Source organism: Pleurodeles waltl, chromosome 2_2, assembly GCF_031143425.1.
Source record: "Pleurodeles waltl isolate 20211129_DDA chromosome 2_2, aPleWal1.hap1.20221129, whole genome shotgun sequence".
Classification (NCBI taxonomy): Eukaryota; Metazoa; Chordata; class Amphibia; order Caudata; family Salamandridae; genus Pleurodeles; species Pleurodeles waltl.
Window position 1 is genome coordinate 868,875,168 of NC_090439.1, and position 23,925 is coordinate 868,899,092.

A 23,925-nucleotide genomic window follows, 5' to 3' on the forward strand; every position below is an offset into this window, starting at 1 on the left:
GGCATGGTAAATGGGTGTAAAAGCTCAAAGGGTTAATGTGTCTGCTGTAGGAATTTCTTTGTAAAGTGATTACAAGTTCAAATTACAGTGTCGGTTACATAAAATTGGTCAGTTTATCCTTGTCAGTTTTATGGAATGAGTGTCATTGAATTGGGTGATATGAAATAATAACATGATGTTTACACTGCTACAAAATGTGGGTTACAAATTGCTACATAAAGTTATTTCATTCCAGGGGCCTTACCAAATATGCCGAACATATAATTTTCATCAGCATTCAATGATCTCACATATCCCTCTTCTTTTCTTTAAGAGAATACATGTAAAAAGAAACTCCTGGACCTTGTGTTCATCATTGACAGCTCCCGCAGTGTTCGCCCGTATGACTACGAGAAGGTGAAAGAATTCATTGTAACCATCTTGCAGTTTCTGGACATTGGGCCAGACTCCACCAGGGTGGGTCTCCTCCAGTATGGCAGCACCGTCAAACAGGAGTTTTCCCTCAAGACATACAGGAAGAAATCCGACATGGAACATGCAGTTCAGCGGATGAGGCACCTGGCCACAGGCACAATGACAGGGGTGGCCATTCAATATGCCATGAACATTGCTTTCACAGAGGCAGATGGAGCTCGGCCCTTAGATCAAAATGTGCCAAGAATTGCCATGATTGTGACAGATGGGAGACCACAGGATCCTGTGGCAGAGATTGCAGCTAAGGCGCGAAATACTGGAATCCTCATTTTTGCTATTGGTGTGGGACGAGTGGACATGAACACCTTGAAGTCCATCGGCAGTGATCCTCATGAAGAACACGTCTTCCTCGTCGCCAACTTCAGCCAGATAGAGTCCCTGACTTCAGTTTTCCAGACCAAGTTGTGTGGTAAGGACCTTAATTATGTAATCTAACAGCTGACATGTCACTGTGTTTGCTTTCTATTTTACCAGTCGTGAAATGTTTTGTTATTTTATGTCATGCTTTGCGGTGGTACTTTCTTTGGTAGACTTCATGCCTACCACAGGTGGTTTATGTCCAAATATTCCTTTACATAGCCCCAAATGTAGCATAACGAATACGGACCAAACACCTATGCTCAGTGATTTGCACTCACTTGTAAATAACACATGCAGGTGATTGACAGGACCGCAACCTTTCTTGACAATGACATGATTGCCACGATTTCCACGCCATCTGAACCTTAAAAAGTTTTTGTGACGAGGAAGGAGGCTCTGAGGTGGACTGTAAAGTTTGAACATAGATAAAAGGGACCAACTACCGAAGTAAGTCTGGGATTTGTACACAAAGCATACAGTTATAAACTCTTATCAGCATGAATGTAGTGAGGCATTAAAGTAACTTGTAAGTGTAAATTGTTTTCAACAGCTATAGAATGATAAAATAAAAGTGAATACAGGACAAGTATGGCCCTTGGCATGATGTGGGCTGTGCGTACACTGTACATATGCACTTTCCCTTTGCAAGCTATGTTGTGGGCCTTCGTTGTAATTCTCAAATACAAATGATCATCCATTGTTTTGTTCTCGTGCCACTTTTAGGGCCAAACCAGTTATCAAAGATTCATAGGTGTTTTGATTCTTTTACTACTTTAGACAGGGTTTGTTGATGTTTCTACCTGCCTTTGAAAGCTTTCTCTGGATAATTGTGTTGCAGTTCAATTCTGTTAGGTGATTGTCATTGCTGAAGCATTTTCATCCTTCGCAGGAATCAATGCTCTTCGAGGTGGATTAATCTGTGAACCCAGTAAGTAGTTTTGTGGAACCATCAGTAGAATTTCAGTACAAACAATTTAAACACTATGACGGATGTAGCCATGGAAGGAAAACTCCAATCAGAAAATAAGGTTAAAAATGTATTACAAACACACGCTCAAAGTCATGTAGACGATGTGCAAAATCAAATTATAAAGATACGTAATCACTAAAGGTTGCCCAAGGCGTCAAAATAAATTATTTAAGCAAACTAACATTAATAAAGCTAAGCCTTCAAGAAGAAAAATGCATATCATCAACAAGAATATCTGAGTTACAGAGATGATACGTTGTTCAGTGGTCAATTCAAATTAGCAAAGTCAATAATCTTTGGCTAGGCACAGATCAACTCTACAACTAATCAAGTCAGGGAAAAATATATGTGGGGAGAAATGGAAAGGCTGGCGGAAAGTCAGTGCTGGGGCCCCCCCTGCCCAGCACTGTCAGAATGCACCCTGTCTTCTCTGGAGACAGTGCACCGTCCCAGGGTGCTGGAGTGCTATGATATTGGTCCCGGCTCCCTTAGGGGACCCGGGACCAATATCATAGCATTGTCCCCCACGGGCAGTCCGTGGGAGCCATGTATTACAATTTCCCCACTGGTCAGCCCGGCGGGAACATGGTGTCCTCCCCGTAAATTTGGCAATCCCATCAAACTCATAATGAGGGCCTTAGTATTTGTGAGAAGCCGCTGCGAGGCTTCTCACAAACACCAAGTAACACGACTACAGTGGTCCCTCACTTGTTTAACTAAAATGGCTCCTCATTGAGGAACTCTGCTCCCTGAGAACTGCCTGACTTGCCTTCAAAGTTCTGAACCATCAAACATCAGATTATCTTTGATGTAAGCCAGTGACGACTGCTGATATTTGAGATTGGTGGGACATGAACGTTCAAGAGGAGTGCCCTGTGGTGAGCGAGCATAGTGAGCGATCCCAACCGTCATAAGGAGGGTTTGTGGTGGGGAGGGGTTGTTTTTACCCATGGGAACATTTTGAAAATGAAGTAGGCAAATGGTGTATTTTCAAGCAAATTTGAGAAAGCAAGGAGGGTTATAATGCGATTTTGGAAGTGTAGACTTAAAATATTGAAATACATAAAAAAACGCTTCATATCTTACTGAACTAAAATTGTTTAGCAGTTAATGTAGTAAATTCAAATTGTAGCTATAGCAATAAAACTGCACTGCACATTCACAGCATGCATACCTGCTAACTCCCTAGCATGTTCACAAAAGCACAGTGTATCAAAGGCAAGTGGGGCCTCCGGGGATTTACTGTCTCAAAGATTACATTAGTACAGAGTACAGCTCGAGACAGTATTTCCGTGCAAGCCAATGAATCTGTTACCAGGCTCCATGTTTTTGTTTATGTCCTGACAAATGGCTTGAATTGTATTGAATTGTATTGCTTGCATTTGAAGCACCTGCTTTTAGCAAACTAGTTTATACAGGTTGCAAGCATTTGTCAGGCCATAAACACAGCACACTGGGCTCAGGATGGGCTGTAAGCTATGTTGGAGAAGGAAATCCTTGCCTCTGATGCGCAGACCATTGTGAATTGTGTTTACATGTGAGTGAGCAGCGATGCTCAAGCTGTAATGTTACCTCCTGCCCCGAGGCACTGTACAATCCCCGCTCAGCAGACATCATGACGTCCTGAGGTTTCGTGCAAAGCTCACTCTACCCATGATCTCCCACGTTTCTCCTGTGGTTGTGGTTTTAGGAAAAAGCACCATTCTATAGTTGAACAATTGTTTATGCAGCGTGGTGGCTGGTCAACCAGCCGCAGACCTGAGTGCAAGCTGAGTCAGTAATGCAGAGTGGGTTTAAACTCCTAGTGCTTCAGTGGTTTAGTAATGATTTTTTATCTCTTCAATGGTGCTGGTGAAGGTGATAGCGCATAAATCACTGGATATTACATTAATAGCTGACACAGGGGTCTCCTTTTTATACTCACAAAGGAAGTATTTTAAAAGTAGGCATGCTGTGACCAACCATCTGTGCTCCTGACGCAATCATTCTTCTATTTTAACGACAAGGCTGGCATGAGATGTACAGGCTGGACCAGGGGTACAAGGTAGAGAATAGGAAGAGGCACACTTCCCCTCGCCTAACTTGAAAGGAAGAAATTAAAATGTGCTCTGTCCTTGTGTCTTTCCCAGACCAGCCCTTGGGTGCCGTGACTCTCCTACAGCCAGCTTGGACCTAACCAATACTGGAGCTCCTGTCATGCTGTTTCCTGCATGAAAGAAGCTCTGGGATTGGTTTGAGCAGGTTAACCCAGTGTTCCTTTTGAGCCACAGTGCCTGTGCCTGCAATCCCCTGACAGGGATTGGTGCGATCTGAAATGAGCATGTCGGGCTGGCTGTCCCAAGACAGACGGCCAATTCAACACTCCACACTGGCAGCTTTTCAAATCATCCTACATGCTGCCATCAGCCCTGCCCAGCCCTCAAAATCTGACAGTCACGCTGATAGAACAGCATGGATCTGTGCTGCCAGCCTGTGCTGTAATAAAATGGCATTTACATTTGCAGCAGGCAGGGCGATGCTCCTCCGCCCTTTAGGAGGAACCACCTCAGATAGAAGCAATCCTTTTCTGGAATCTCTCTTGAGCTCTCTCCACTTCACATTCCAACAAAATGTCCATAATTCACACATCTATCTCTGTCAAAGCTTCCAGAACCTAGAACTCCACTTGTCATATTCCAAATGCCCCTTCTTTTCAGATCTTCAGGTACATTCTGAAGAATATGCTCCTTAAGGCACATGTGCACATGACGGTCTAATTGCATGACTTACATGCGCCTTTACCTCTGTTTTTAAACTCCCAAGGGGACTTTTTCTCTCACCTTTAACCTAATTCTCCCAGTTTGCTTTCAAGATCTTCTCAGCTGAGCTTGTCTATTGCGCAACTTTGTTATGTTTGCCCTATCTAACCCTTCAGATTTCCCATAACTGATCCCAGAAGAGCATTCATGTTTATTTAATGTTCTCTCGTCGTGTATCCACCCCTGCCCTATCTGTCTCCTGTTTTTCACCCACCTGGTTTCCACTGCTTCCTTCCACAGATCAACCCACCCCTGCCCTCCTCACTTTCTCTGCAATGAAACAGTTGATTTCTACTGTTGCTCCCCTAATCAATTATATTTATTTTCCTCACCTCGCTAAAACCCTTGACTTTGGGTTTGCCTTGGGTTCTTTTATAGCTATGCTGGTGTGTTCAGTTGTACTATTGTGGATTTTAGTGTAACTGGTGCCTTACATTTAATGCTAATGACATTTTTTCCCTCATCTGTTTTTTTTCTCTGCTAACCATTGAACATACCGCTTTCCGACAAAACGTGCATGCGTATTGTGCTTCTTTCAAGTTGACCTATATTTTCACCGTTTTTCTTTTTTTCATATGCTCTAATTACCAGTCTCCTGCCCTCTTGGTCTACACACCTGTAAGCCGTTTTGCTCCCTTTCTCTCTGTCCAAATATGTGTTCTCTGTTAATGCTACCACTAACCATATATATGCATTTCCCCAGTCTTGTACTTTATTCCCTGACTCCCTGCCTCCTCTCTGCACAGTCTCTATATGAAGATATGATAAAGAGTAAACATGTTGATTTTTAGGGTCGAGCCTGCGAGTGCATGCGCCTGAGCATGCGTCTCGCATGCGAGACAATGTTGTATTCAGTAAAGGGCTTGGAGCCTGCCTGTCGCTCACCATTTGCTGGTTTATGTGGCACTCTTCTTTATAGCCTCATAATTCATCAAGGCACGCCTGGCATCATTTCCGTTCCTCTGTGTGGAGCAGGGATCAAGCTCTAATTGATGCAACTTAATTAGTGCCCGTCTGCTGCTCCTGGCATGATCCAGGTACTATTTGTTATTTTTAACTTCCAGTGCTTCGCAAACAAAAGGCTTGTGACTGGAAAATAAGATGCTCAGCAGGACAATCAAAATTGCAAAGTTTTTATTTTTTTAAAGCTAACTCTATTTTATTTTGCCAAGTCGTCTTTTCTCAGTTTCTTCTCATGTTTTCTTTGTTTTTTGCTCACAAGCACTGTTGTCAAAAGATGACAATTAACTTGTTCAAAATATGCCAAGACCCATTGCATTGCAAATGTTTGTTTGTTATTGCTGCAAAAGACCAATGTGCTGCTACCAACGTTGGGTTCTACGGTGATAACTTTCATCCTCTATGACTATATTCTGTGTGCTAAAATGTTACCTTCCTCTGCAAATATTATGACCAATTCTGCGCTACCTGGAAATCTGTTTGTTAAGCCACCAAATGTAGAGATGCATGGCCAGCTTGTCTTGTGTTTCGTACCTTATCTTTACAGTGTTGTGAAATGCCCAAAAGTCTAGTTTCAGCCATAAAAAAAAACAAATACATCAAATAAGTACAACATTTATTAGCCGTGGAGACAGAGCAGTAGTGGCATTGATTGACAAAGGCTAGCAACTTTCAGGCGAGAGATTCCCAGTTTTTTAAGGCAACAATGGGTTCATTTTGGCTGTCTCCTGCATAAAATAGCCTCTGTTCCAATAGAAGTCAATGGGGGAAGTACAATTCCCCTATTATTTTGTTTTTAAATCTCCCACTTACCTCTTTTAAAATGTTGGCATGTATGCAGAACTGACTAATTCATTCTAATGGCAGCTAGGATGACCTGCAGGCTGGGCAGAGCAGCAATGACCTGCACAGTGCATCTTTTAGAAATGCTGCATAGTCCTGGTCACTCAATCACCACTCCCTTTTGTCTTCTGGAGGGAAACAATGGCCTAGTCTGGCTACCACTTCAGAGGGAGTGGTAGGTGTATGCGTGTCCAGACTGTACCAAACAAGCAAAGGATGCAGAGAAAAGGCGAAGTAGTCAGCGACATCAGGCAATGAGGCTCTGGAGCGATATTTAGGAACTGAAAAGTTTCAAAATAAATAAACGAAACGAGTCAAGTTTATTGTACTTTGTTTCAACATTTTTGGAGTAAAATTTATCAATATTAATGAAAAAGTGTTATATTGCTACTGTATATTTGCAGACACCACTTGTAGATTATTTCTATTTCCTGGCACAATTTTGTAAAATTCTATAATACAAAAAAGGATCCTACAGCTAAAGTAAAAGAATCTCTTGCCTCTGCATTACTCTGACCAACTCTTCGTGGCTGAAGATAAAGTCGCCCCACACATCTATCACCTACTCTAAGCAGGTGGAATACGTATGCAGATTTGGGCCTGTTGTTTGACCAGAAGACCAACAAACACACAAAATTGGACCCGGTCTTCCCAGCTCCATATGTTGTACCATATTGAGAGGGAATTAATTTTGTATCCTCGTTAGCTTCTGCCAGTAGCACTGGAACTAGGGGTGTGTGAGATGCTGCAGCACTCCCATCAACCTGAAAGAGTTTAGATGGTGGAATGAACTACAAAGGGGTCTTTTACATATTTTTCGTCTAGCACCATTTGTTATGATTTGAAAGGTAAACTACCATACCTCCCCTCTGCCTTTAGTGAGGGGATGTTACTGGCCAGCACCTCCACTCTAAAAATTGTTCCAGCACCACTGACTTCTAGGGAAGTATTGGCCATGCTTTTTAATTCTGGTCACCATATCTACCCACAAATTTAATGGGGAATTTGTAGTTAGACCCAAAGTTTTGAATGTGAGGCCAGTGCAGATTCTATAAGAGGATCAAAGATGAAAATGAGTTGTCTTTCTAAGAGTACAAAAGAGCATTTCGAAATATGAGGTAACTGAGTAGAAGAGAAAGTGAACTCCCTTTCATACCTTGCTACGTCCCTTTCTTTTTAGAAGTTGGGGCATACCCCTCTCAGTGAAGTGACTTGAGGTCTTGTTATACGGTGAAACTGATTACTCAAGCATTAGCCTTATATTACTGATATTCAAGTGTGTGCAAATGATAAATCTTAATGCTAACACATAGGTGTCTCCAGCTTATCAATTATTTACTTCTACATATATAATATATTCTACCAATAACACATTAGATCTGCCTGGGTTAAGCTTTGTGAAGTAGATCTGTAGGAGAGCCAGTTCTCTGGTCAGTTTGGCTTTAAAGCTATGCACGAGAACCTCAATTCACATCAAGTTGACTTTTCATTGGGAATTACACTAAAGATCATTAAGCCAGTTGGGCTCTATAAATGAAGAGCAGGCAACAGCAACTGAACCTCGTTTAGCAAACATATCAATGTTGAGGCTACTGAGACAGAGGTCACTGAATTTGAAGCAGCACTAAATCCTACAAACCTTTTTCTGTCAGTAGATAATTGAGAATATATAGACAAGCGACTTTAGACATTTGCTTTCTTACAGCTGGAACTGTGCTCATGCATACCTTGTATTCACTTAGATTATTTGCATCGTCATAATTATATGAGGTTTGTCAGAATAATGAAACCCATATTCTAGCAGTGCACTCGGAACGCTGGCAGATTATCGGTGGTCCATTAATCACAGATTCAAACCTCTTATATAGTCCTTCTGCTGGAAGAAAGAAATGTTCTCCCTAGATGAGCCTCTTGAACGTCTTGGACCTTGGTCTTTGACACTGCCTTGCCTTATAGAGTTAAGTCAGAATAATTGAACTTATCTATTAGGGACCCATGCAGAATCCTGACAGATCACGTGTAGTCCTTCAATCACAGAGTCTTATCAAGCCCTTCTGCTAGAAGAAACAAAGGCTCTCTGTAGATGAGACTGCTGAAGAACTGGGATTGTGGCCTTCTTGTTTATTAAACTATACTAAATAACAAAGTCTGGTATAATATCACTGCCATAGAGACGATTCTAACATGTATTAGTCACTTTCAAGATTCCTTGAAGGAGAGCATATTGAGAACTGCCTGTCAATATGATCAGCCCATTTCTTACCATTGGACAGGAAAAGAAATAGCAATGACAGAAGAAGTTAAGACTCACTGAGTAACAGGAGGGTGCTGAGGACTCAGATAAAGGAGCGCATGCCCAATGGTTGGGGTCTTGGCCATCTGAGGGAGGGTCCTGTGAGAGTGAAGTCAGATGATGTGAGGCGCACCTGCTATAATAAGATCAGTGGCGGCCAGTAAATTTAGGAGAGAGGGGGGCGGGACACACAGGCACACTCATTCACTCATTCATTCACACACACATGCACGCACACACACATGCAGTCACAGCCCTCATTATCAAATATTGCAAACATACCCACACACGCACGAAACATTCATTTTGATTCATTTTAATTCATTTCAGTGAGGGAAGGCAGCAGTCCCAACTTCGTCATAGCATGGGATGGGGTCAGTGAGACTTCTGATCCCACCCCACTCTGTGACGGGGTGTCACTGATTGACACTCGCCATGGGCGCTTCAGGGCTTAAACCTGAAGCGCCCAGGTCGAAGTCAGTGGGTGACGCTTTCCCTCGTCACCGAGGGGGTGGGCTTTGAGGCACCTTTGCTGAGCTGAGGAGGTCACGCCCATAGGAGCTGTGACTTCTTCAGCCTAGCAAAGTTCAGTTCAGGCAGCCAGGAGTCTGCGCAAATCACGCATGTCTAACTCCTGGCTGCCTGATCTGAAAATGAAGAGTGTCTGTCAGGCCGACCTTTGCTCAGCCTTACAGACACTCTTCTTGAGGTGCAAACGGTACGGGGCGTGGTCCCCTCAGCCCCAATGGACGGGCCGCAGCTGAATAAGATGCACAGTCTGAGGTCCCACTTCATCCTTCTGTGTGCCCAATTTACTTGATTTGACTAGTTGTTGTGTTCCCTCAAACCTAGACGTTAACTACTCCTGACTTTACAGAAGTAACAACACACTTACAGATTTCTTTCAGAATTAAATCCTATGTATTGAAAATAATAAGTTCAGGAGGCAGAAACTTTTCCTTCGGAGCCAGTCACTGTCACTGCCAAATCCTGGAGTTGATGAATATCAATGCTATCTTGTCTTGAACTCACTATTCTCTGTTGCAGATCCTTTTTCGCCCCTTATTTCTATCTCTCATCATTTCCCTATTATTCTATTCAATCTTCTTTCTCCCTTCTCTTTCTTTATCTCTCTCTGGGTGCTCAATGCCAGCAACAACAGAGCAAACTTAGCATTAACAGGTTCAGTTAAACTAGGCTAGGCAAGGTTAGGTTAGGCTATGAAATGTTGAGTTAGGCAGGTTTGAGTTTATAGGCCATGCTGCATCTATGCACTCGAGCCGCTACACAGCAAAAGTTCTAGGCTAATGCTGACAATTGATGGAAACTGCCCCATGTCTAACTTATTCTTGTTCATGATTTATTCCAATAACTTTGTGCCTACAATGAGAGGCGCTAGTGCAGGATTCATACTTGCCATATTTCATCCCCAGTTTGGCAAAACTTCATTGGTTGTACTTTCTGTAATTTTTCCTTTTATTGCCATTTAAGATTGAGAGAATTAACTACTGAGCACTTGTTATAGGAGCATCGCCTGAAGGAACTATTTCATTGACCTCTCCCCAGGGCTTCTAGTTAGGTATTCTCTGACTTGACACCTCTATCACCCCTATTCTGACTTGTTGTGATTGAGCCTCAAGTCTCTTATTTTTTCAGTCAGATGCATTGCATGCAACAGGCAATGTTTGCAGTGTTTTCCCAGCCATCATAAAGAGCCTCAAAGTTATAAATACAACTTTAAAGCCCACTGTAGCAGGCTATACCGTCCATTAAAGGCCCACTCCAGAGTTAAAGGCCTGAGCTGAAAGCCAGGGCCTTTAACAAGAGAGCGGGCTTTAATGGACAGTATAGCCCAGCTTCGGCAGACTAAAAAACTATTAGAACACTTTGCCCCATCAGGACAGAATGTTCTAATTAGTAAAACAGAAGCCTCATGGAGCTCAAGGGAGTTGAAATCCCCTTGGGCTCTGTGAGATCTTTGTTCATAGCAACAGCTGTGAAAGACAAACATTGGAATGTTGGAGCTCCAGTCTTTTACCAGCCTTTAGAAGTCTAGAGCCACTTCATTGTCTTCAGTGAAGTGCTCCACATTCCAATGTTCTAATAATCTATCTACGGCATAGTAAGTGAGGTCAAGAAGAGGCGGAAATGGATGCGAGCTGCACAGACGGATCACGAAGACCATTTTCAGAAGTCCATGCCCAAGGGCACTATTCTATGTCCGTGTTCATGATAGATCTGGGCACTTGTTAGAAATGTGGTTTCTGGTTGGCTATGGAATGCACCTAAGCCAGGCAGAACCCACCCACTCTAGTCAGGGCAAGGGAGTTACACGTCCAAGATAACCCCTGCTCACTCCCTTGGTAGCTTGGCACGAGCAGCCAGGCCTAACCCGGAGGCAATGTGTAAACCTTTTGCACAACACACACAACACACGTGACGCAATATATACACCGCAAAGAAAACACAACACTGAGTTATGTAAAAATAAACTGTATTGCACAAAACATGATGAGACCAAACTTTACATGTCAGTAATACCCTGGTACCTTAGCAGTTGTCAGAACATTACACAGGTTACTAATACTCTGCAAGAATAAGCAGTAGTCACATTAGAACACGTAAGTATTCAGGATTCTGCAACATAAGCAGTAGTCAGGAATCACAGTAAAGAAATAAATGCACTTGTCATAAAAGTATCATACATGCCTAAATCAGGAACATTATAAAACCACATGGCAAGTAATCAACACACTACAGCATGTCTGACCCCTAAAAGGCACATCAGCAAATATATGGCGCAAAAAGACACAGGCTAACATAATTAATCCATCACGTCCATACTAGGAACACCTGAAGTCTTACGTTCTTTGAAAGTACCTGTTTTTATGCTGCCAAGGCACCCCTAGTGCTGCGATGAGGCCAGGCGGGGCCCCTGGCGCTCCCTGCGCAAAATGGGGGCCGGGTGTTGATCCTGGGGGTAGGGCAGTACACATCCCCTTTGGGTTTGCAGGACAGGGCCCCTCCTGGGACCCACGATCCCTCGGGTTCCCTCTATGGGCCACTACGGGCCCTCCAACGAAGGGGGGGGGCGGTACTACGGGGAAAAAAAGGGGAGAGAGACCGGTCAGTGCGGGGGCCTCCAGTGAGGCTACCTCCCACCCGCAATCTCTTTCATGGCGAAGGGGGCCCTAGGGGTGGGGAGTCTCCATTGAGGACTCCCCTCCGGCCTCACGCTCCACGAGGAGATTGGAGGCCTGGTGGACCAGGGGCCTCCAATGAGGCTTCCCACCCGCTCTTACCAGTTGCACTTGAGATGGTGCACGAGCCAGTCCTTAGCCCTTCTCCCGGACCGCAGCAGTAATGAGGCTCACAAACAAGAGCCTGGTGGTGCCCCGGGGGCACTTCACGGAGTTCTGGTCCCCTGAGGGCACAATGTGGAGCACGCTTTTGGTTGCGCTTAGCCAGCCCGGGTCACGACGGTGAAAGAAGAGCCCAGATGAGAGCTTCTCAGCGCAGGGCAGTTACTTAGAGCCCGGGTCGCGGTGGTGAGTTTTCTCTAAAGGCCCTACGAGAAGGCACTCCTCAGGTGCTACAGGCAGCATACGGGAATGCTTCCAAGGCACTAAGCAACACGATGCCGAAGCACTCGCAGGGCAAATTTAGCTGATGAAAAGGAGCACTCATTGGACTGGGGAGTTGCAGGGGTCAGGGGTCATGGCACCCCGCTCCTGGAGACAGAAGAGGGGAGGGAAGCACAGGGCTAGCAGGCCCAACAACAGGCCAGCACAAGGGATGCAGATGGTGGCAGTTCCTCCTAGTGACCTAGCAGGTTACAGGTCAGCACAGCAGCAGCAATCCAAGGTGGGTCCTGGTGAGTCCATTCAGCAGCATTCCGTGCCCAGTTCCAGAAGAGTCTCTGGAGTCCCAAGAATGTCTACTCATGTCTACATTGTGGGGAAAAATCCCCTGTACTTATACTCAGTGTGTTTCGCAAAGAGAGGGGAGAGGAGGTTCCAACCAGTTACAACTGGTTCTGGGAGTGCCCCCCCTCTCTCCTCCAGGACAGGCTCCAAACATCAGATGGGGGTAAACAACCCTTTTTTGTGAGGCCAGAGCACAGCCTTTAGCCCAGGAAGACTATTCAGTATGTAAGTGCCCTCTGTGTCACCTCCAGCCTCCCTGTGTACAGGCTGTCTGAAAAGTATGCACAAAGCCCTACTGTCTCTCTGCCCAGACGTGGATTGGAGTCAAGCTGCAAAACACCAGAGTCATGACTTACATGTAGTAAAAGGGGAGTTCTGTGCCTGGCAAGTAAATTTAGATGCCAGGTCCCTGCGTCAGAAAACTGTGCACACAGGCCTTGTGCTAGCAGGCCTGAAACAGGTTTGAAAGGTTACTTCAGTGGGTGACACAAGCACCGCTGCAGGCCCACTAGCAGCACTGAATTTACAGGCCCTGGGTATAGAGATACCACTTTACAAGGGACTTATAGGTAAATTAAATATGCCAATTAGGTATAAGCCAATCATACCAAGTTTACAAGGGAGAGCACATGCACTTTAGCACTGATTAGCAGTGGTAAAGAGTCATAACGTGAACCAAAAAGGGTCAGAAAAATAAGGAGGAAAAGGCAAAAAGTTTGGGGAATGACCCTGTAAAAGGGCCAGGTCCAACAGCACTGTTATGTGAAAATATGACGATGACGCTGCTTTCATTTGCTCACCTGACCATTTGTATTTTCCTTTTCAGTTACCCATCTCTGTGCCACAGCGGCGCACGGCTGCGCTCACTTTTGCATCAACACCCCAGGCTCCTACTCGTGTATATGCCAAGCAGGATACCTGCTCAATCCGGACCGGAAGACCTGCAGCAGTAAGCACCCCGCCTCACTTCTTTCCTACTGTAAAACCGTGAACCATGCAAGTTCTACGGGGTGGGGAGCACACATGTATGCAGGCCACCCGCTGTCGTCGTACACAGACATGGCTGTCAAACACGTTTGTCATTTAGAGAAACGTCCTATTATTAAAGTTTATTGAATTTCACAAATACACAAGCAAGACACAAAACACGGCAGATATGCTGGCTAAGTTGACTTCTGATACTATTGTTTTTGAAAGTCGAGGCCAGCTAAAATGTCTTCAGAACGCCGATATACTTTCCATTGATTAGCCATCTTGAGATCTGGCCATGTTCCACAGCAGTGTCAAATGTTTATGTTTACATTAATGCAGCCACCGCAGATTTATCACTCAAGCTTAAACTGTGTGTAAAGAGAAAGGTTAGACTAACAACATTTTCAAAACTTAAGCCAAATTAAAAAAGCTTTTTTCTACGAGTAGTTCTGTCTTACTCGTTTCCTAAGTGTGAATTACTCTGAATTTCAAGGCCAGGTTTACAAAGCAATTCAGTGGAGTAGGCTTTTTTTTTACTAGAGGTTTAAGGTGTGATTTTCTCATGTATGTCTAGGAGTAAGCCATGCTTACTCATGGAGAAAAGCTTTGTTCTCCACAAAAATAAATACTTATTATGTGACTAAACAAGTATTATTCATGAAGACTCATGACTAAGATGCATCCTAGGCTGCTTAGGATGAAACGTACATGATTTGTTTATCAGACCTGATATTCTTGAGTAATTAACATCTACAATGAGTAAGATACACCTGTTCATATGTTATGTTTTGGTAGTTATCTTACCTGCATTTGTAAAGTGCACATTCTGCCATTAGTAGGGCCTCGCAGCACTTTGCCCAATCTGAAGAGTTTCCATTTGGTTTTGGGTTAACCATTGCAGACTGACATCTGTGACAATGTAGGACAAATATTCTTCCCAGATCGTATTTGCAGTAAGGTGTTTGTGTATTGCTCATTGAGCGGTGAGTCTCTATGCTTTTGCAGGGGCATAGTTTTGGGGGTGGGATAGGGGAGCGAGGTTACAGCCCCCTAATAAATGCATTTTCCGGTAAATAGTTGGGTACAGGTGCTTTTAGTGGGGTATGGTGAGGTGTCTGTTGGCCTTCACCAGGAATTTTTGCATATACACAGACCAAAACACACACACACTCTCTCCCCTCTGTTTAGAAAGACTCAACAATGTTGGTTATTTTACTAAATATTGTGTTTTTGGTCACTTAGTACCCCTACAAATCCAAAATGGTCTCCCTTTCCACTGCTTAGAAAGTCCTTAGTCTAACCACCCCAAATTGAAGAAACTGCAAAACTTTCTTAAATCTGGGATACTGTGTCAAATTACAGTGTTCATACAGTGGCGCAACATTAGCTCCCACAGCCCCCACAGTGGGGAGGAGGACTGAGCTCCAGGAGCCCCCTCAACCCTTTACCCTGGCCTGAGAGTTCCTGACTGAGTCTGGGAGGGGGCCCCTGCATGTACTTTGCAGGTGGGCCCCCTCAAGTTTTGTTACGCTACTGAGTTCGAAGTGCCTCTCATTTGAGGTAAGTGCCTAGTATTCCACGTTTGCCCGTCTAAAGACTGCCTCAATGAAAAAACACAATCTTTAAACTGTTCAAATCCAAAAGTAGTGGTAAAAAGGTCTTAAGCTATAACAAAATCCTTTGTAAATCAGGGAATTCTAAGGTTGTGCTTCTCCAGACCAAGCACTCTTAGAAAATGCATACCAGTATGGATGACATGTGAATCCTACACCTTGTAGTCCCCTGTAAAGTGCTCCAATACTCTACACTCGTATGAGACGTGCTATAAAACAAATTAATTGCATGTGATAGGCTATGGAGAGATGAGAGGCCCTTGTGTCAAAGACCCCTGGGTGCCCGCAGACCACAGGTTGGGAACCGCTGATCTAAGTAGCATCATGCCAATTTTCATGCAGATCCATGCAGGAAAAATAAAGTTAAAATGGGGATGGAAAAGATGTGTTTTCCCATTTTATGTCCCATAGGAAACTTTGCTTGCACCTACATTCAAAAATGTAAAATCTATTTACACCCAACTTAGCATGCAAACAGAACTTTACTCAGAAATCATGCTTGAATTGCTTTGCTGTAAATCTGTTCAGTAGTATTTGAGATCTTAACATTTAAAAAGTTGTGCTTTATTAGATAAACACTTTTGTATATCGTGGCCATTTTAATTGTGGAGGATTTACAGATCCAGTCCGCAGATATTGGCAAATCCAACCTTTATCCCATCATTCCTTTCAAATCCATGGTTCCAAATTTGGATCCTTGAATCTGAGTGCTCTAATTGCCTGGACGAACTATGGGTCGTTTTCCAGAGCAAAAGTCCACCAATTTATACTTGGCCAATAATCCCCTGGAAAATCCCAAAAGTGCCTGTGAATTTATTGTACATGTTGTGATCCCACTTTGGTTGATATTGTTTGTTACTGGTCGAATTAGGAAATCCCCTGACCTTGGGATGAAAGCATAAGTATTTAATTTGAAATTTCAACAGTGTCAGAATGGCAATTAAAAAAGAAATAATAGATCAGAGTCCTCTAAGGCACGCTCTGTGGTATGGAGGTGTAAGTGAAAACTTCAAACTGACCGAATCCTACTGGCGTAGTAAAAATGAACAGTGTACTAAACAACACCTCGCCTTTCACCATTCAGTGTTTCTCTGTCTGACCATTTATTCTCCTTTATCAAAGACAATTACACAGAGACAAGATGGCTGGTCACGGGCACATTTGTATAATGTTTCACTCCACGCACTTAAGAGTTGATATTATGTGCTTCTTGCTAATTAGACAACAGCCAACAGCCCAGGATGTGATGTCTTAAATTGAGCCCCCCAGGAGTAGTTGAACAGTAACAAATTTAAAATTTGTGCAGAATGGATACTGTGTGGTATTCACCACATCCAAACTTTCAATATTTTGACATGTTGATATGTCAGTAACACAAAATTAGTCTAGAAGGAAAAGTTCAGCTTGTTCTTCACTAGAGTTTCCCAAAACAATTATATTTGAGTCCAAATGATCAGCTCCAATAAAAGGCGTCAAAGCAAAAAGGAGCAGGTGATGAGGCAGTGATAAACAAACCAAACAAAGCAAATAATTTAAACCACACAGAATTTTGTATATCTTCAGTGCTAAAATATATGTAACGTACAATTGGATTCCTAATAGTAGTAGTAGTAGTACAAAATCTTTATTCGACTTTCAACAAGTCATTAAAGACATAACAGTCATAAAAGATCTCCAATTATGATACATACATTTCAATATATAATAAAAAGTCGAGTAGATAAAATAATAAAAAATTTAAAAGCACACAACAATAAATCAGTCTAGTATATCAATAAATAAAATAAAAAACCCTATCACAATAAGTTACAATTCGATCACCTCCCCCATAGATTTCCTTATCTTTAATACAGAACATAAAAAATTAGCTAAAATTCCGCACATCTCTAGAGAAGATAGTGACTGGAGGCAGACATAGGCTGTGCAACACTGGGGGAGATTAATTGACCTTAAAAGCGGAACAACTAGACGCTTCCTCTGGTAGGCGTAAAGATTACAGAATAAAACCACATGGATTGTAGATTGAAGTGTTTTTGCATCACAGGGACATGGTTTTAACACAGTGGTCCAATCGTTCATAATTGGAAATGAAACTAGACGATGGAATGTGTCTAGCCTAAATCTTGTCAGAACGTAACGGTGGCGAGGGAGTACCATGTTTGCCAAGTACGGCTGCATGCCCTCAGCCGTCAGAATTATTTGATTATAAATGACTGAGGTTTTTTTTTATTCCACCTCCCAACGTATGTCTTCTAGATAGTTTAATGCCAAGGTACTCAGGTCCTTCCTGGATATCTTCCGCAAAGAGATTGGGCTTGTATAGTAGTCTTGCTTGCCCATTTTTTCGAAAAAGGTCATAATGTATTTTAACCATGGTACCCTTGATGTATATAATGATTTCGTACAGTCGGTCAAGATAGCCTTATTAAAACTGGTGTGTTCCGAAGTCCAGACTTTATGCCATAGTAGTAGTGGCTGGATCTTTATCAAGTCTGCAATGTAGGGAACCCCGAGTTCCGAGTGTGTGACATACGATGAGGTGCCTTTTGGTACCCTCAACAGATGTCGTAGGAAGTCATTTTCCACTGTCTGCACTAGATCACAGTTTGTATGTCCCCAAATTCCTGCCCCATACGTAACGGCCGGAATACACTTGGCTTTATAGATCTTTATCATGTTAGGTGGTGTAATCCCCCCAAGCCTTTTGGAGAAGAGTTGTAGTGCCATCGTTGTTTTAATCAGGTGTACTCTCTTCATCTTCCTGCAGTTGGCCCAGGAACCCAGCTTATCAAATGTTATGCCCAGATATGAAAAGGTTTGCACGATTTCGACCTTGCTGTCTAAAATGGTGGTGTTATAAGTCTTGCTGCGCTTCCTTCCGCAGTTCATGATAAAGGTTTTGGAGCGATTGACAGTAAGTCCCAGCTGTGTCATGTATGTAATGCAGGTTGTTAGAAGTTTCTGGAGAGCTATTGGGGTCCTGGCCATTAATGCTGCGTCGTCTGCGTAAAGTAATGCTGGGACAGGTTGCTTATCTATTTGTGGTACGTCTTTACACCTAGTGGCCAATTCTTTGTCTAGATTGTTTATATACATTGAAAACAGGAACGGAGCGAGAATGCAGCCTTGGCGCACTCCTCTGTGTAGACCAAAGGGGCGAGTACATTCCCCTTTTAGGCCGTACCTCACTCTTGCTCTGCACCCTGTGTACATTTCGCGGATAAATTGAATTAAGGCTAGTTCCACCCCCATGCTATTTAAAATGTCCCACAATTTATCATGGATTACACAGTCGAAAGCTGATGATAAGTCAATAAAGGCCAGGTACAGATTGCCTGTTCTAATCTTAGTATACTTTCCAATGATGAGACTTAAATTTAAACTTTTTTCTACTGTTCCGATTCCTTTCCGGAATCCATACTGGACCGGGGATAGAACGTTCTTTTCCTCTGCCCATGATTGCAGCCTATTCAGGATTATTCTCCCTGCTAGTTTAGCTGCTGTGTCCAGCAGGGAAATTGGCCTGTAGCAGGCTGGATTAAGGCCGTCACCCTTTTTATATATTGGAATTATGTTGGAGACTCTCCAAGATGGTGGGGGTCCGCATGTGCAGATAGCCCTCAACGTCTGCGTCAGTACAGGCCCCCACAGCTCAATATTGGCCTTAAATATATCGATCGGAACGCCATCAGGGCCTGGCGTTTTCCCTGATTTGCTTTCAATTATAGCTTCCTCAACCTCCTGAAGGCTAAATTGGGGGGTTATATCAAGGCGCGGACCTTCCTGGTGATCGTGGTCATGTGTATGGTCTAATAAATCACTTGTCAGTGAATATATATTAGAGAAATGTGCTACCCAATCTTCTTCGGAGATGGCGATTTCCATCCTAGGAATGTCTCTGTCCCCTAACACGGGGGAATTTATTGTCTGCCAGAAAAGTATATTATCTTTCTTACGACTTGCTATATGGAGGGTTTCCCACAAGTTTGTTTTTATAGTCAATTTCCTTTCCTTTATTGCTGTCTTATATTCCTGTCTGCGTTTACGTATGTCACTCACGCATCTTTTTGGGGCATTTAGGGCCTTTTTCAGTCTCTTATGTGCTTGAGTGCAGTTACGGTCAAACCATCCGCACGTCCTTTTTTTCCCTGTCTTACTACTTCTAATAGTGAGGGCTTCTTTTATGGTTTGAGTAATCATCGTAAACGCACTTAGACATTGTCCTGGATGTGGGTTCTCTCTTAAGCAGTCTGCGAAAGCATGTTTACATTGGCATATTACCTGTTTTAATAAAGACTTGGGATCTGTCTGAGACCACTTCATAGTGTATCCATTGCGCGGCACCAGTTCAATGTCATCTACCAGTGTGATACTGTCTTCCCTAGCTGCTAAAAGGGGGGATAGTAAGAGATTTATGCTCTGGGGGTAGTGATCACTAATTGCGATGTCGTGCAAGGTATAGTTTGTAAGATGGTGTGCGAAGTGAGTGGACATTAGGACATAATCGATCACTGTATTTACACCCCTTCCGTTATACGTTGGTTTGAAGTGTGGTTCGTCCAAGAATAATTCATTTACAAAGGATAGGTTATAGGTTTGAGCTAGCAAATTCATTTCATCTCCTTGGGTGTTGTGAGAGAAGTGGAGGCTTGCACCTAGACCTTCCGAGTCCCATCCACATATCTTATCTGAATTTTCTTTGCACGGATGGACGTTAAAATCACCACCCCATATCAATAGGATCTCACAGTTATTTTTTTCACATATTTTTTTTAAGTCATTTCCCATTTCCACGAGAGTGTTGGAAAATTCTCCTGGAGCAACGTTATTATAAAAATTAATAATGACCAGGTGGGTATTGTGATCTACGTCACTCTCTATCATTTGGTAGTATGGACTCGTAAATTGCATCACTAAGTTCTGTAAGGGCAACTTATTAGAGATATATGTACACAGTGCCCTTTAGGTCTACCATACCTGGACTGCTCAGCAGGGGTGTGGAATATTTTGTAGCCGTTTAAATGGGCAGGGGTTAAAAGCCATGTCTCTTGTAGACAAACACATAGATAGTCTTCTAAAAAATTAACCCAGATCTTGTTGCCTAACTTATTTGCTAGACCTGCAATATTCCAGAATAGTAAGACTATTTCAGGTTTCTGGTTAGTATTCTGTTTAAAATTGCAGGGCTGGTTCTTTGGGTAAGGAGGGGGGATATTGCCCATAGAGGTATTTGGTATATTACTAGATTCATCATTGCCCTGGCTTAGATGAGGTAATATCTCATTCCTTATAGAAACCGTTGTATGTGATGTATCTTCCTTTTGTAGTTCCGTCCCTGATCTATGTTTTATCTGTGCTTCTCTATCATGGAGAGCTAACTGTTTCATGTCCAGTCAGTCTGTATTTTCCAGCGTTGAAAGGGGATAGAATCTATTGCACATTATAGGCAAGTCTGGGCTGGATGAGGGTGCTACAGCTCGCTGTGAGCAGGTGGAGTTGTTCCCCTCTGGTCTTTGATAAAAATATCCCAGGGGTAATAGCGAGATTCCTTGTAAAGTAGCTTGTCTGGCTCCTAAGTCAAGAATAATCCTATTCACTAAATTTGGTGAGCCAAAAGAAAGGACCACACAATCTCCCATCAGCGCTTTCCTACTGGTTCCTATCCATTTAATTCTTCTGACCATTTTTATATCATCAAAAAGAGTCCTCACCATTCCAGGGCTCATTCAGGCCCCGATCCAATTAAGGGCCTTGTTTCTCAAGGCCGTCCAAGTTTCTCGCTGTTGGCCATTTATCGGTGGAACATTAGCCAAGACCACAACATATGGTGTAGCCTCCGGGGGAAGATGTAACAAGTCACTAGGGAGGTAAGCGAGATTCGGCGATCTAGGCCTGCTATTTATATTTCTCCCCGGATTTGAATAGGGATAGGTATTCGCTGCCCTGCGCATAGCACTACTCGCTGTCTTGCATAAAGTGGGATTTAGAACTTTTTTATCTGAAGAAAGATTATGAGGCAAAAATAAGGGTTGGTTATATTGGTTCATAGAAGAAGCTATTGGGTGAGGTTGGGGCTATTGGGTGAGGCTGGGAGTTAACGTTTCGATGTATTCTAAATGGCCTGTTAGACGGAATAGATTGTGTGTTGTTCTCGTGTTAAAAGGACCGCAATGTGTTTCCGGGATCCTTGCTTGTAAAATGCGTGTCTTCCCGTTGTAAGGACTTTATTGTTTCAAGGCCTGCCTCAAGACTAGACTCCACCCCCTTTAGGCGCTCCGACATTGAGTCCAGAGTGGCTCCGATAGATAATTTCAATGAGTTTACTATCTCATGGAGATTTATGAGGAGTGATCGAACAGTGTCTCCTGCTAAGGTTGGGGGCTTCTTCCGGGTTAGTTTTTTTGAATGTTTTTTAATTGGAGTAGTTATTAAGTCTATCACTGGCGTTTTCTTTGAGGTCATGTCCACCAGGCCCGTCTCCGGTTTCCTTGGTCGCTTAGCAACAGGGGATATTTCATCCATAGAATAGATTATGTTCGAGGAGTCTTTAATACAACCATTTGTAAACCTTACTTTTGAAAGTCCGTCCCCAAGTTCACTAGATGGGGAGTTATGGTGCGGTAGTACAGACCCTAATGAATCACGAGATTGCTCTTTAGATAATGACATTTTCCCTTCAACAGAAGCAATTTGCTTATCTATCATTCCCATCGCCCCAGAGATGTATTTTAATATAGATGAACTGTCTTTTAAATTTGTTGAGGTGTTTAGTTTTGAGTGCTTCCTTTTGCCCATATTTTACTTAGTGGCCGGTAACTCGGAGAGCTGTATTCGTATGTCTAAAGCAAATTCCCTTAGTATAAAGGAGAGAAAGGGCTCTAAACACTAGGGGACCAGCTTAAAACACAAAGATAAAGAGGGGGGGGCCCAGACCAACCTCTTCCCGTCGATATCAGGCGAGGGACAGAGGGTTCCTTCGTGCAATGGGCCTTACGGCCAGTCCAGATAGAAAGTTGGATTTACAGGGCTCCTGCCCCCTCAGCAAAACGCAGCACGACAGTTATAGGGAAGGTTGAGAGGAAAGGGGAGCAGACAAAGCGTCACAGTACCTTCAGGCAGCCCTATGTTCGTAGGTGTCCAGTCCAGAGATTTTTTGGAGAAATGTCAGGGGGGTGGCCCTGCCCTGCCTCTTCCTGGCAATGACGGGCAAGGACGGGCCCGCCCTTGGCCCGGGCTTCGCCTGGGCGCCGCCCGCGCACGTGCCGCGACGGCGGGAGCACTAATCAACTTTAAAGGGCTCCTGCCCCACAGGTCTCGATCACGGCACTTCCCGCGACGGCGGGAGCGCTAATCAAATTTAAAGGGCTCCTGCCCCACTGGACTCCTTCACGCCGCTTCCCGCGACGGCGGGAGTGCTAATCAAATTTAAAGGGCTCCTGCCCCACTGGACTCCTTCACGGCGCTTCCCGCGACGGCGGGAGCGCTAATCAAATTTAAAGGGCTCCTGCCCCACAGGTCTCGATCACAGCGCTTCCCGCGAAGGCGGGAGCGCTAATCAAATTTAAAGGGCTCCTGCCCCACTGGACTCCTTCACGGCGCTTCCCGCGACGGCGGGAGCGCTAATCAACTTTAAAGGGCTCCTGCCCCACAGGTCTCGATCACGGCGCTTCCCGCGACGGCGGGAGCGCTAATCAAATTTAAAGGGCTCCTGCCCCACTGGACTCCTTCACGGCGCTTCCCGCGACGGCGGGAGCGCTAATCAACTTTAAAGGGCTCCTGCCCCACAGGTCTCGATCACGGCGCTTCCCGCGACGGCGGGAGGGCTAATCAACTTTAAAGGGCTCCTGCCCCACAGGTCTCGATCACGGCGCTTCCCGCGACGGCGGGAGCGCTAATCAACTTTAAAGGGCTCCTGCCCCACAGGTCTCGATCACGGCGCTTCCCGCGACGGCGGGAGCGCTAATCAACTTTAAAGGGCTCCTGCCCTACAGGTCTCGATCACGGCGCTTCCCGCGACGGTGGGAGCACTAATCAAATTTAAAGGGCTCCTGCCCCACTGGACTCCTTCACGGCGCTTCCCGCGACGGCGGGAGCGCTAATCAACTTTAAAGGGCTCCTGCCCCACAGGTCTCGATCACGGCGCTTCCCGCGACGGCGGGAGCGCTAATCAACTTTAAAGGGCTCCTGCCCCACTGGACTCCTTCACGGCGCTTCCCGCGACGGCGGGAGCGCTAATCAAATTTAAAGGGCTCCTACCCCACTGGACTCCTTCACAGCGCTTCCCGCGACGGCGAGAGCGCTAATGAACTTTAAAGGGCTCCTGCCCCACAGGTCTCGATCACGGCGCTTCCCGCGACGGCGGGAGCGCTAATCAACTTTAAAGGGCTCCTGCCCCACAGGTCTCAATCACGGCGCTTCCCGCGACGGCGGGAGCGCTAATCAACTTTAAAGGGCTCCTGCCCCACAGGTCTCGATCACGGCGCTTCCTAATATAAATGTTTAAAAAACAAGAGTGAGGGATCCTGGTAATTTTATTTATGAAGTTAGCCAATAGAATACTGACTTCAAAATGAATGAGCCCATTACTTCATTTTAGTTGGAATTCAAAATTCAAAGTTTTTCAAATTAAAATGAAAGTGAACACAATTTTTAAGAGTAACTTAAATGTTTTTCCAACAATAAATAACAAGGTACTTGGTTTCATCTTCATTAAAAT

The 23,925-nt window shown here is 44.2% G+C and overlaps 1 protein-coding gene across 6 annotated transcripts in view; it reads left to right on the forward strand.

Moving 5' to 3' along the window:
- The window catches only part of MATN2 (matrilin 2), a 508,152-nt gene that overhangs the window by 152,585 nt on the left and 331,642 nt on the right, over positions 1–23,925 (forward strand). For all 6 annotated transcript variants that reach the window (XM_069220527.1, XM_069220524.1, XM_069220521.1 and 3 more), the window contains exons 3-4: positions 314–883; positions 13,451–13,573. In XM_069220527.1, coding sequence (XP_069076628.1) covers positions 314–883; positions 13,451–13,573 — 693 coding nt within the window. The remainder of the gene's footprint in view (positions 1–313; positions 884–13,450; positions 13,574–23,925) is intronic.